Consider the following 12275-nt stretch of genomic DNA (forward strand, 5'->3'; position numbering starts at 1 on the left):
TGGCCCCTGCTCCCACCCCGGCCACTGCCCTTTGCCTGCCTGGGAGTACTGGCCTTTCCTTCCCAGGACGTCATGTGGGGCAGGGAGCTGGGGTAGGCGGATCTGCCCTGACTCTGGCCTCTGCCTGCTCCCCCAGGGCGAGGAGGTTCAGGTCAACAGCTTGGGGGCTCTGGAGCCTTGGGCCTCAGCGCCATGAGTCCCTGCTGCCTGAATGTGAGATGGCAAGGCCCATCGGGGAGCGGGAAAGTGGTGGTGGGGGGAGCTCCTAGGTTCAGGGACCACCTCAATTCTCTGACTTCCCATTTAAAGCATTTCCAGGATTTTAGGCAGCTCCAGGATCGCCTTGGCCTGGGCCACAGAGTGACTTTCCTGGGTGTTGGACCTCTCCCTCCACTGAAAACAAATGTTAAACAATAAATGTCGCAACTGTATTGGTTGAAGATGAATAAATTGATATTATATATTAACACATTGTCTTCCACCTGAAAGTTCCTGTTTTCTTTTCATTTAAAAGTAAATTAAAACTGGGGGGGGATGTGGACACATTTGTAATACCTTAACTAATAATAAAAAATAATAATAAAAAAATAAAAATAAATGAAAACATTGTCATGGGCCTCAAACTGTACTGTGGGTCCCACATCCAGTGCTTTCTGCACTGACAAGCCAGCTGCCCTCAGAGGGCCCATTCTCAGAGGTCCTTAGTGGGAGGGAAGAGGATCTATATCCAGCTTCAGAAGCAGGTCCCCAGGGGTGACCTTCTGTGGCCTTTCAGCTCGGGAGCTATAATTAGAGCCCCTGGCTCCACCAGGCTCGGAAGACATGGGAAGTTCTCCCTCCCCAGCTGAGCAAGCACCCGATCACTGAGGACATTTTACTTGGAGACCATTCATCTGATCCCTGGGGTGGGCAGCCATAGCCAAGGAAATGTTTTAGGGTTGGAGGGTGCTCCTCCACACAGGCTCAGGGACATCTCCAGGCAGCTGGGAGGGCCATCACTTCCAAAGCACAGAAGCCCTACTGCCTAGCTGTCTCCTGGCCATCCACCCTGGATTGCAGACTTCAGCCACCCCCTTCCCTGCTTGCCCTCTATGCCTGGAGCCAGGTCCAGGCCAGCTAGATATGGCAAGAATATTCACCAAGACACCGCTGAGACCTGGAGAACTGCAGGGCCACAAGGCTTGAACTCAGTGTCTGGTACCCCACAGATTCTCCTTTGGGGTTCTGGAAGCCCACCTGATTCATCAGTGCTGGGTTCTGCGATGTGGCCATGCAGCACAGGCTGTGGAGTCCCTTAGGCCTTCCAGGTTCCCAAGGCCCAGGCACCCTAAACCTTCAAGGAACCCCCCTACCCAGCAACCCTCCTTGGGCTGGGCTTCCTTCCCTCCTGTCAAACCACACCCCCAAACTTTTCAAAACCATATTCATGCTGGCAAACTGAACCCTGTCACTTTCTGGAGAGTATTGAGGACTTCAGTGTCCCCAAATCATTGTCCATAAACCCAACGTCTTTACCTGGAAGGCCCAGCCTCACCCTGAGCCTGCCTTGAGAGGAACCATCTGGAAGGGAAGGGAAGAAGGAGGCTGAGGAGGACTGAAATGGAAGTGCCCAGCTGGGGAGAAGAGTTCTGGCAAAGGGACCAGGGTTCCCAGCCTCCCACATAGGGCCAAGAGCACCTGGGAACCACAGCCCACCCTGCCCTCCCTCTCTCCTTTTCTTTCCTTCTCCTCCCCTCTTCTCCCCCCCCCACCCCCCTTCTTGGCTTCTGAGCTCTGATAGAGTCCCATCTACAAGGACAACTGAAACTTTATAGGGCATGATTCATCTGGTGGCGCGCCCCTCGGAGCCAATGTGCGTATGACATTAATCAGTGTCAGACCACTAAAACCAAGATATGAATATGAATTCTCCATATTGCAGACTAGATAAATGTGCTGGGGATATAATTGATGGGAGGGGGAGGGAAGAGTGGTGGGAGCAGAGACTCCTGCAGGTCACAATCGGGGTGGGGCCTGGGCCCACTCCTCAAGTCCTCAGGCCAGGAATCTAGAAGGCCTGTGCTTCAGATGATCCTGTCACCTGGGTACCAGCCTGTGCTGAGGCAGAAAGAGGAGTGTCTCCAGACAGGATTTCTTACCCTCCCCCACCAGAAGACTCAGTGGAGACAGAAATCTGTCCTGGACACAGGGTAGTCTGTCACCTATGGAGGAGGGGGTACCAAGGTGCAAACATTAACCCTCAGACATCCCTCAAGTCTATCCCTTTTTGGGTTCAGGCTCCTCCTTGCAGGTCACAGAACTACTGCCACCCTCCGAGTCTGTCCCTGGGCAGGGGTGGAATGGGACAGCAGCTTTGCGGTGGCAGAAAGCTGCAAAGGAACTTCTGCTTTGGCTTTCAGAAAAAAAAAGTGGGTGTCTATTTCTCTCCCCAGATATTTTAGGAGCTGAAATGATATTTGCACAGGCATTCCCATGGGCCCTGCAAGCCCGCAGGCTGCACATGCCTAGGTAGCTGCGTTGTTGGGAAAGATGTAAACAAATAGCACAGAAAGAACAAAAATGCTCTTCAGTGCTCCATTAAAAATTCATTTCTAGCTTTTCCTTCAAGAAAAATAATTCTGGGGCTGGTGATCTGACTTCTTTGTACAGGAGGCCTCTCTAGTCCCCAGGAGTGAGCACAGGCCTTACTTACATGCTACTGAGTTCTGAGGCCTGAAGTCCTGCTGGTGAGCACCTGCTGGCCCAGCCACCTAAGGGACAGCACTGAGGTTCCCAAATGTATCGGATTAAAAAATGGACTTATAGGGTGGGCAAGCAGCAGATGCCTGTCTGGACCTTCCTATTTGATTTAAGAGAGTGGAGGCCTGCTGGCAGAAGACTCTCCTGCCCACCTGAATCCCACCTGCTGCTTCCAGCAGTCACGCAGAAGGGGTCTCCCAGCACACTGGATGCCAAAGCAGCATGTCCTTGGGCCAAGGACTCCATTCCTCCTCAAAAGCCTCAGGACACCGCTGGTGCACACTGTCTCCAAGAACTCTGGAAGGAGGAGAGCCCAGGGCTCTGACCTCCAAAGCCCTAGAGGAGGAACTCCTCTCTGAATCCGCATAACCCACTTGAGACAATGAAAACGACCTGCTTGGAGTCTGGGACCCACTCCCCCTCCCCCCGCCCCCCCCTTTAATACCAGCAGCCTACCCAGCAGGCCAGGCACCGCATTCCCAAAATTCAAACAAGTGGGTGGCGCCCAAGAACACAAAAAAATCACAAACCACAAATCTAAGCTTTTGTCCGCGGCATTCCCAGGGGCCAGCACCCCCAAATTCTGCACCACACCCCAGGAGAACTGCGCTGCCTTCAGGGCCCATTCCGCTTTCGGCCCATAGAGGGCGCCTCGAGCACGTCCATTCGGACTGGAAGCAGCTCCACCACGGCCTAAACCGGCCTTCCGCTTGGCTCCGAAGCCCCGTTCCTCCCGCGGCTCCACCCGCCCCGCCTGCTGCGCACCCCCACCCGCCAGCCGTCCCCGCTGCCCCTCGCCACGTCCTACGCGCCTCCTTCACGGGGGTGGGGAATGGACCCTTCATCTAGACCGCTGGGCGCGCGGGGCCGCTGGAGAAAGAAGCGAGCACCAGAGAGGGTAGCGACCCAGCCTTTCCAGAGCAAATCCCACCCCCTTTCCCCAGCCCCGGAGGAGCCGGGACAGACAGCCCCGCCCCTCGCCGCCGCTAGCGGCCCGGGACGGAGGGTCCTGAAGGGGCTCCAGGGCCAGCATCAGGCCCCGGGGGAGGGTGTGGGGAGGGCTCAGTAGGACGCGGGGACTCGGTCTCTTCCCCACGGGGAGGGTTCCCCGCAGGCCACCACCTTCTCTCACTGGCAGTTTTGGCAATCTTTGCTTTCTTGGTTTTCACAAATTTAACAAAGTCATCTTGACCCTGTTCGAAGCAGGCTGCTGCGGCGGGTCTTGCTGGGAGCGGAACGCGGTCCCGAGCCTCCCGGCCATTGCCTTCCCGCGTGCGCGCGAGGCCGGAGGGGCCAGCATTGTCTCTCGCCTGACTCCCCGCTGCCTGCAGGCCCCGCCTAGAATCTCTGGGGGTTTATTTGGTCCTTGGCTCGCTCACTCGTTGCACCCCCTCGAGGGCGCAGCAATTTAAAGGGGGCGTCCCTTGAAGACCCAAACCTCCCCTCTTTTTCTCCCCACCACCACTACCCAGTCGCCTAGCTCACACGCCCAGAGAACACCCCTACCCTGCATCCCCGCTCTCCATCAGGAGAGTTTTAAAAAGTCTTCCAATTTCTCCACGTTTGATTTTAGCCAAATAACTAAAAATACATTCAAAGCAAAATTTCACTCCATTATGTCCTCATTCTACCCATGAAAGTCCTGTGCAACCATGCAGTTGAGACAACGAAGTATACATTGATTTCAAATTTGAAGTTCCCCTTTGGGGACAAGATTGGAAATTTTTTTTCACCACTGTTGCCCACTTTAAGAAATCGGTTTAGAAACGGACTAAAATCGAACTCATTTTTGTCCTGAGAAAGGGGTGTCCCACATATATGTGTAAGAGTTGTTAAGAATCAAACTGTCAACAAGAAACTGCCCTAATGACAATATCGCAAATTCAACAACCAAGACTGAGAAACACCCACCACCTGGATGGGAGCTGAGGGGCCTCTCCTCCCCACGCCTGGGGCACTTGGGCCCTGCAAGAATTCTGGGACTCAGGAACCCACAGCCACAAAGAGCAGCAGGAGCAGTGGCTTCATTTCATTTAGTTTATTAGACAAAAATATATGATTTAGACAAGTTCGCTGACGCGCTATTTACAATCTGAAATCACTCTATATACAGAAAGAAAGGAAAAAAAAAAGACACAAGCACGTGGGGGCATTTACCCAGCCGATCATCAACCAGAGCCTGGTGACAGCCACCAGAGCCCAGTTGCAGGCGGAGGCCAGCTGTCTGAACTCCAGCGAGCTCGGCGGGGACGAGCCCCTTTCTGCAGAAAGCGATGGACGGGAGTCATTTGACGTCGTTGCCATGTTTGTTCTTTACACCAGTCTGAAATATTTGTCTTAATTCCTCCCTCATCCCCTCCCTCCCAAACTCCTCCCCCCTCCCCCCGCAAAACTAAAAGAAGACCCTGAATCAGGCGGACGGGAGGGCTGCTAGGATCCGAGGCGTTCCCTCCTGTGGGGCCAGCGAGCTGCGGGGAAAACACAGCAAGACAAAAAGGCAAAGGCACTGTCAGAGGATGGACGCTGGGACCCGGCATCGCTGGGTCAGCCAGCCAAGCGCCCGGGGGGCGGGGGAACGGGTCGCCTGGCCCGCGCGGCTCCCGGCTCGGGAGAAACCCGGGTGGACCCAGCTGGCCGGGCCATTTAGGCGGGTGGACAAGGTCCCTTCAACACTGACTGCGCGACCCCACCTCCAACCAACCCTGCTCCCTCCCTGAACCAGTGGTAAAGCAAAGGGCACTCACTTGTCGCGCACCGGCTGGAAGGGCGACTTTAACTGCTGTGGCGGCGAGTCCGGCCTGGGGACAATGTCTCTCTCTGCGAGGGAGAGGGAGAGGCATAATTAGGACCGGGAGACAAGTGGGGGTGAGGGTGGGGGCAGAGGGGCGCAGGCCTCCTCCCCAACTCATTCCCTCCCGCCACTGGGGCAGTCTCCAAAAGAAACATCCCCTTCTCCTCCCTGCAGGACTGTGGTGACAGCGCACAGCTCTCTCGGGAGTGCCCGAGGGCCCTGGCCAGGCTCCCCGAATTCAAATGAGGGTTACTGCTCAGCCGGGCTCTGCGGCCACTGTGTCTCTCCCTCCCGGGCCGGTGCCTCCCGCCCCCACGATCAGCCCAGGCTCAAGATTCCTGGCCCAGGACTGGAAAATCGCTCCCAGGGCCATACCTGGGAGCGCCGGGCTGCTGCGGGACGAGGCCTTGTCGCCATGGAGCATCCCCGAGGCTACGGCGACGGGCGGTGGCGGCGGCGCTGGCAGATGGGGGCCGTGGGGCGCAGCGTGGGGCGTGCCGACGCCCAGGAAGGAGCGCATGTTGAGCAGCGAGCCCTGCGCCAGGAAGGCCCCGTTGGTCCAGTTGGAGAATTTGCCGATGTGGCAGGTGTACAGTCCGTGGCTGGGCAGAAAGGCGGGGTGTTGCAATGGCGCGCCCGCAGGGGGCCCGTGCGCGCTGGGATGGCCGGAGGGCGGCGGCGAGGCCTTGGGCGCGCCGTCGGGGCTGGTGGCTGTCTCCGCCAGCGACCAGATCTTGGGTTTGCTGTGAGGCGCACCCTGTAGGCCGCCCGCCGCTGCGCCCGGACTCAGCAAGCGAGTGCTGCCCGGCTCCGGGACCTCCTTGGCCAGGCCCAGGGGCGAGCCCTGGGTCTTGAGCGCGTCCGCGGCTGCCAGCGGCGATCCCTGGTCCCGAGCGAGGGCGGTGGGCACTGTGGGCGCTCGAGGGGCCTCGGCCTTGTCCTCATCGTCCTCATTGCTCTGGTCACCATCGTGCTCGTCGATCTTGTCGATGTCGATGCTTTCCAGATCGATCTCCTCATCATCCTCGGCCTTCTCGGGGTCGCCCTCCGTGTCGCTTCCGAAAAGGGCGCCGTCCTCCTGGTCCTTGCTGCGTGCGCCCCAGGTCACCTTGTTCTCTTTCTTGAGGCGCCGGCGCGCGTTGGCGAACCAGGTGGAGACCTGCGTGAGGGTCATCTTGGTGATGATGGCCAGCATGATCTTCTCGCCCTTGGTGGGGTAGGGGTTCTTGCGGTGCTCGTTGAGCCAGGCCTTGAGCGTGCTGGTGCTCTCGCGCGTGGCGTTCTTGGGCCGCCCGGGATCCCCGTACTGGAACTGGCCATAGGGATAATAGGCCGGAGCCGTGTGGGCAGCAAAGGTGGCAGGGTGCACCCCGGGGTTGTCCTTGAGTTCATACTGTGAGCCCTGTGGCCACGCGGCCAAGTGAGGGGGAGAGAGAGAGTAGGGGTGGAGAAAGAGAGAAAGAGAAAGATGAATTCCCAGAACTCAAGGGAAAGTTAGGGGCAGTTGCTCTTGTGCCCTGTCTGCTCTGGAGCAAAAGGCCCCAGTTCACCCCCGAGATGGAAAGGGGTGGGGGTGGGGGGTTAGACCGGGGTTGCCTCCAGGAACTTCGTTTCCATAGATAGTGGAGAGCTATTCTGTAACCCAAGGAAAGTTCTAGAAGCCTTGCCTCTCTGGAAGGCCACAGTCGGAACCCCCGGCCCTTTTCAATTTCTCCAGACCCTTCTCTGCCCCCACCCCCCACCCCCACCACAACTCCAGAAGCCGGATTTCCAAGTTTACCTCACTCTGGCTGGAGGGGAAAACCTTTTAACAAGTCCTATAAAACAGATTCTCCAAACCTGAAGAAGCAACAGCCAACGCCCCCACCCTCCATCCCTGAAGGGGTCAAACAAAATAAACCGCTTGGATTTTCTCGGGGCTCAAATCACCCAGCAATTTAAAATGAAAGCACGGCTCCTTTTTGCTTCCATGTTAATCTGCATATAATGGCTCGCCCATAATTAAAGGTCTACAGTGGTGATTAGTAATTTAAAATTTTAATCCTGGCCATCGTGAACAACAATAACAAAAACACCATTTTTTTCAAACACAAAAGAAGGGCTTATCGGTAAAATATTAACGCCACGGCCGCAGTGCCAGCTGAGAGGCACGGAACCGGTTTCCTGGGCCTCTTTCTCCTACTTCGTCTCTGAAGTTTGACTTTGATCTGCAGCGAGCAACACAAACTGTGTGAAGGCATTTAGAGGCCCTGATTTATTTGCAATCAATATTCTTTTTATCATCAGTAGTAAAGCACAGTTAGTCAAATTATCCCATCAGGTTTTTTGGTAAATAACATTTTATCTTTCTAACAACCTCATTAGGCCTCATTATTACCATAAATTGCCTGGATAGATAGTCCACTCACAATTTTATCTTTCAACTTCCAAAGCCCCAGTCCGGACAGTTTGGAAGCCTAGGCCTAACATCTGAGTTTGGGTTTACGCTTCCTTTTCAAGAACCCACAAGAGACCACAAGGAAACACACCTCTTGAGGGGGAATTTCTCTACAGTACCCCCTTAGCCAAAAACCAAGCCTCTGCCTTCCCTGTGGCACTACAAGACAAGCAGGTTCTCAACCTAGAGCTCGCTTCCTCCCCCACCAACACAAGGGGGTCCTAAATGACACACATCGGCATTCAAAATTTCTGTAAAAAATTATGATCCTCCACATACAATCATCCAGTTGCTATTCGCAGGAGAGGGTTCCAGACTGAGAAAGTTGTAAAGAGCAGAAGATTTCTTTGACCAATTAGTTCGGTGGTTTATGCCACAGAGAAAAGGTTTCCTTGGCCAGATTTCGTTTTTGCCTCATCTTTACAAAATGTACTTTGCACGTTTCTAAGGCTTTTGCGTGTGATTGTGAAGAAGACGTTGCGGCCTCTTCTCTGCTGGGAATTCTTTTTGAAAGGATACCTTGTAAATCTCTCATCGCTTGCTCAGTGTCCCGGCTGCCAGAACAAAATGGGAGCAGATCTTTTTCGATAGCCAGCGACCTGAAAGGCAGCTGAGGCCGCCTTCAGAGAAATAGGCTTTCTTTCCAAAACTACAAGAAAAAGTTAGAGGAAAACCCACTACAACTTTGCTCGCTGGCTGGTGGGTATTTATTTCCGCTCTTCTTCAGGGAGTGGGGAGACCTCGTGGTGGGGGTGTCTAAATAACTGCCTTATCCCACCGGCAGCAGCTCAGGAGGGGGCTGCTTCCCTGTCCCCCGCGCCCCTCATGCAGATCACCAGCAGCCCAAGTTTCAGCCCAGCCCGACCTTGCATCGGACCAACGAAAACGGACCCAGTGGATCAATAGACTGGCCCGTGCTCTCGGCAAAGAGTCCGCCCCCACATCTGACACCCACTGGGGCCGAAGACTTAGAGAACACCATTTATTTTAAGCCCAGGGACACTGTTTTCTTTAATCCTCCATTATGTAACCGAGGGAAAAAGTGTTTTTCTTTAGGTGCAAATGAAATGAAAACTTTGGCAACTTACAAAAGTCAAAGCAAACACCATTTTAGACGCCAAAAACATTTCAACTTAATCTCAATTTTTCCTCAATCTCAATTTTGCACACACACCGTTAAGAGATCCCATGGGCCCCACGGCCCGCCCGTCCGATCGCCATTGTTACGTTGGTTTTGACAGCATCTACCAGACTTTAAACTCGGTTACAACTGTGTGAGCTCTGCCAAAGAAGGAGAAACCACGTCTGGCCGCCCAGCCCAAAGCCGGGCCGGAGGGGACTCCTGGGAAAGCGGGCTGAGCTGCCAGAGCCTCGCCGCCCGCCTGGCCGCCTCCACCCCGGCCGGGGCAACTGGCGAGCTGGGCCCTGACCTCCAGCGTGGGCCGCGCGCCCGGGGCCTGCTCCTGTGGCCTCCTGACTACCGCCGAGACCCCCTTCGTGGCCGGGCCTCCCGTTTGTCCTCCCGAGATGGCCGGGCATTGCCCGCCGGCCCCTTCGCGCGTCCAGGACCCCGATGCCTCGAACCCACGGGCAGGGCCGCTCGCGCTTCCCGCCCCGGCCAGCTCCGCCCGCCCGCCGCTCTCTCTCCCTCCCTCCCTCCCTCCCGAGCGCCGCGCCGCCAAGACTCCCTGCCCCGGGCGCCGGGGCCAGAGGGGAGAGGCCGCCCGGGTGAGAAAGGCGCGCAGCCGCCGGGCGCACTCACCATCTGCGAGAAGAGGCTGAGATCCGCGGCGTAGGGCAGAAAGGCGCTGTAGTTGGGCGCTCCCGCATAAGGTCCGGCCGCCGCGTACATGCCCAGCACCGAGGTGACCGCCGCTGCACCGGCGCCCGCGCCCAGGTCCGCCGCACCCGGCCGGCCCGACGAGGCGGCGGCGGCTGCCGCCGCGGCGGCGGCCAGCACGCCCGGGCGCTCTCCGCCATAGGCGCCAGGCCCTGCGGCGCTCAGGTATTGCGGGTAGCCCAGCTGCGGGAAGGACATGTCCGCGGAGTCGTCGGCGGCGGCAGCGGGCAAGTATTAAAGGGGCGGGGGAGGGAGGCAGGGGGCTGGGGTGAGGCGCGGCGGGGGGCAACGGGCGGCGGGCCGGGCGCGCTCTGACCGGCCCGGAGGCGGGGGCCGGTGGCTGCTCCTCGGCCCGATGCTCGGTGGCGCCCGGCTCCCGGCTGCGCCCGGTTCCGCGATCCCGCGCCGACTGCGGCGGCCGCCCTCCGCTCGGCGGCGGGGCTTTCAGACACAATTTGAAGTTGATGCTTTGATTGGCATCCCCTTGAGCGCTAGCCCCGCCCCCGGCTCCCCTCCCGTCCCCTCCCAGCCTCCCGCCCGCCGGAGCCGGCCTCTCCCGCCCCTCCCGGCGAGCACGTGGTGCCCCGCGCCGGCCGGGCCACCTCCGCCTGCCTCGGGCACGCAAGCGGCGGGGCAGCGGGTGCGGGCCTGGTGGCCGCGGGCTCTTTCCCGACCGGCCCCCGCGGCTGTCTGACAACCTGTCGACACCGGTTTACAGTTGTCGGACACTGGGGTTTGCTGTTTCGCAGCCGAGGTGTGTCTGCTGTTTCATAAAAACATCTCGGCTCCTGCTTTTCCGCGGAAGGGGCTGGCCCGGGCGCGGTGACAGCCAGCCGACGGGGAGCGGCCTCTCTTCGGAAGTTGGAGCTGCCTTTGCTTTCCTGGAAGTCTTTGGCAGAAGTGCACCCAGGTGCCCTCATGTGCCACTAACCCGGCGTGGCGTGCCATCCGATGCGCTCTGGCGTCCCAGGGGCCCCCACTAGGTATTAAGTCATATGGACATGACCGACCTTGCTGTACTTGGAGAAGCGGGAAGCGGCCAAACTCTGCAACCTTTCTCTATTGTGGAAACTTTGCGAAAGGGAACCCTAGCTGAGAAGCCACTTGCTGGGGGAAGCAGATGCCGTCTATGGTAGCGGTTTCTTGGGGGCGAGGGACCTTTTCTTAACAGAGACTGCATCACAGCAGCGCAAGGGAAACATTCCAGGTGCCCAACGTGGTGATGAGAAAAGCCCAAGTGGCCTGGGCGCCCCTCCTTTGTCCCTTGGGTGTGCAGGAAGTAAACTTAAGAAGAGCACGCCCGCCTGAGGCAGTTAGGCGACCAGGCCAAGGACAGGACGTCCCTCTCCACCCTCTGCGATGAGGAAAGAGAGAGCCTATGAGGCAGGACCCAGCACTGCTGGTTGGCTCCCCGTGGCCCCCCTAGGGGCCTGGCCGCTCTAGGGCTCAGATGCTGAGTGCAAGGTCCTCCTGAGCTCCCTCTGCTCAGACAGGTTGGGCAGGCAGCTACTGAGCTTTACTTGCTGGCTTGGTTCCCGTGGCCCAGATGGGGAGCGTGTCCACGGTACCAGTCTGGGCTACTGGGCCACTTTGCACCGCATCTTTCACGCAGCAGTCAGAGCTCCCAGCTTCCGGTGGAACCTGCAGGAATTTCATTCACTGGACTCTGGTGTTGTACTCCGTTTGTGCCGTTTGGAGCTGTGGGATTGAGGCTGACGTCTGGGCTTGGTCGCCAGCATGCTCTGTTGCAGGTGACCTGGGCCACCCATACCCTGGACACCAACTGCTGGGATCATGGCAGCATTGGGATGGCTCCCGTTTCTCCATTTTGGGGTCTGAGGACAGACACAGAGCCACTGCCCGTAATAGTAATGTCATCACCACCTCTGTAATGAGGCTGTACTTTCTCTGCTCAGAGTCAGGCTTTATTTTTCTTCATGCTGCTGCCCCCATCTTCACCCCAGGAGCCCCAGCTCTCTCCAGAAATACCCTGCAACTGCCTGGGCTCCTTTCCTGCTGTGACAGATTCTGGAGGCAGGGATAGGCGCTTGGCACTCCTGCTCTGGGAAGTCCCTAACCACAGCTCTCTCCTATTCCCCAGCCCACCTCCAGGTATCCCAACCCCTTCTCCCCAGCATCCAAAACAAACCAAAGGGCCAGCTCCACCTCTGTTCCTTTTAGCAAACTCCAGTGTCACATTTCAGGGCAACAGGTAAACACGGGTGAGATAAGCCCTGTTGTGTGACCAGGAGAATGAGGTGGAATGTAAACCAGTGTCAGGATCCAGCCACAGAATTGATCATCTCCTTCCCACCTTACCCCGACAAGTCCACCTTGACATCCGGCACCCGGTAGCTATCAGAACGTGGAGGAGGAGGGGCCATCAGAGGAAGCTTTGTCCAGACCCTCACCAGCCCAGCAATGCCTCCCCACCATGCTCTGCATGTATTACCTCCATTCAGGTCATG

At 57.5% G+C, this 12275-nt stretch overlaps 1 protein-coding gene across 1 annotated transcript; it reads right to left on the reverse strand.

Annotated features, from left to right (window-relative positions):
• Positions 1-4764: 4764 nt before the first annotated feature.
• Positions 4765-10238, reverse strand: IRX1 (iroquois homeobox 1). Its single transcript, XM_081090521.1, has 4 exons — positions 9730-10238; positions 5906-6932; positions 5484-5556; positions 4765-5207 (listed from the first exon to the last, which is right to left on the reverse strand). The coding sequence occupies exons 1-4, from the start codon at positions 10003-10005 to the stop codon at positions 5150-5152; spliced, it is 1434 nt and encodes a 477-aa protein (XP_080946647.1). The 5' UTR covers positions 10006-10238; the 3' UTR covers positions 4765-5149.
• Between the last annotated feature and the right edge of the window lie 2037 nt (positions 10239-12275).

This window comes from Myotis nattereri (genome assembly GCF_964212035.1).
Source record: "Myotis nattereri genome assembly, chromosome: 4".
In the NCBI taxonomy this organism is placed as follows: Eukaryota; Metazoa; Chordata; class Mammalia; order Chiroptera; family Vespertilionidae; genus Myotis; species Myotis nattereri.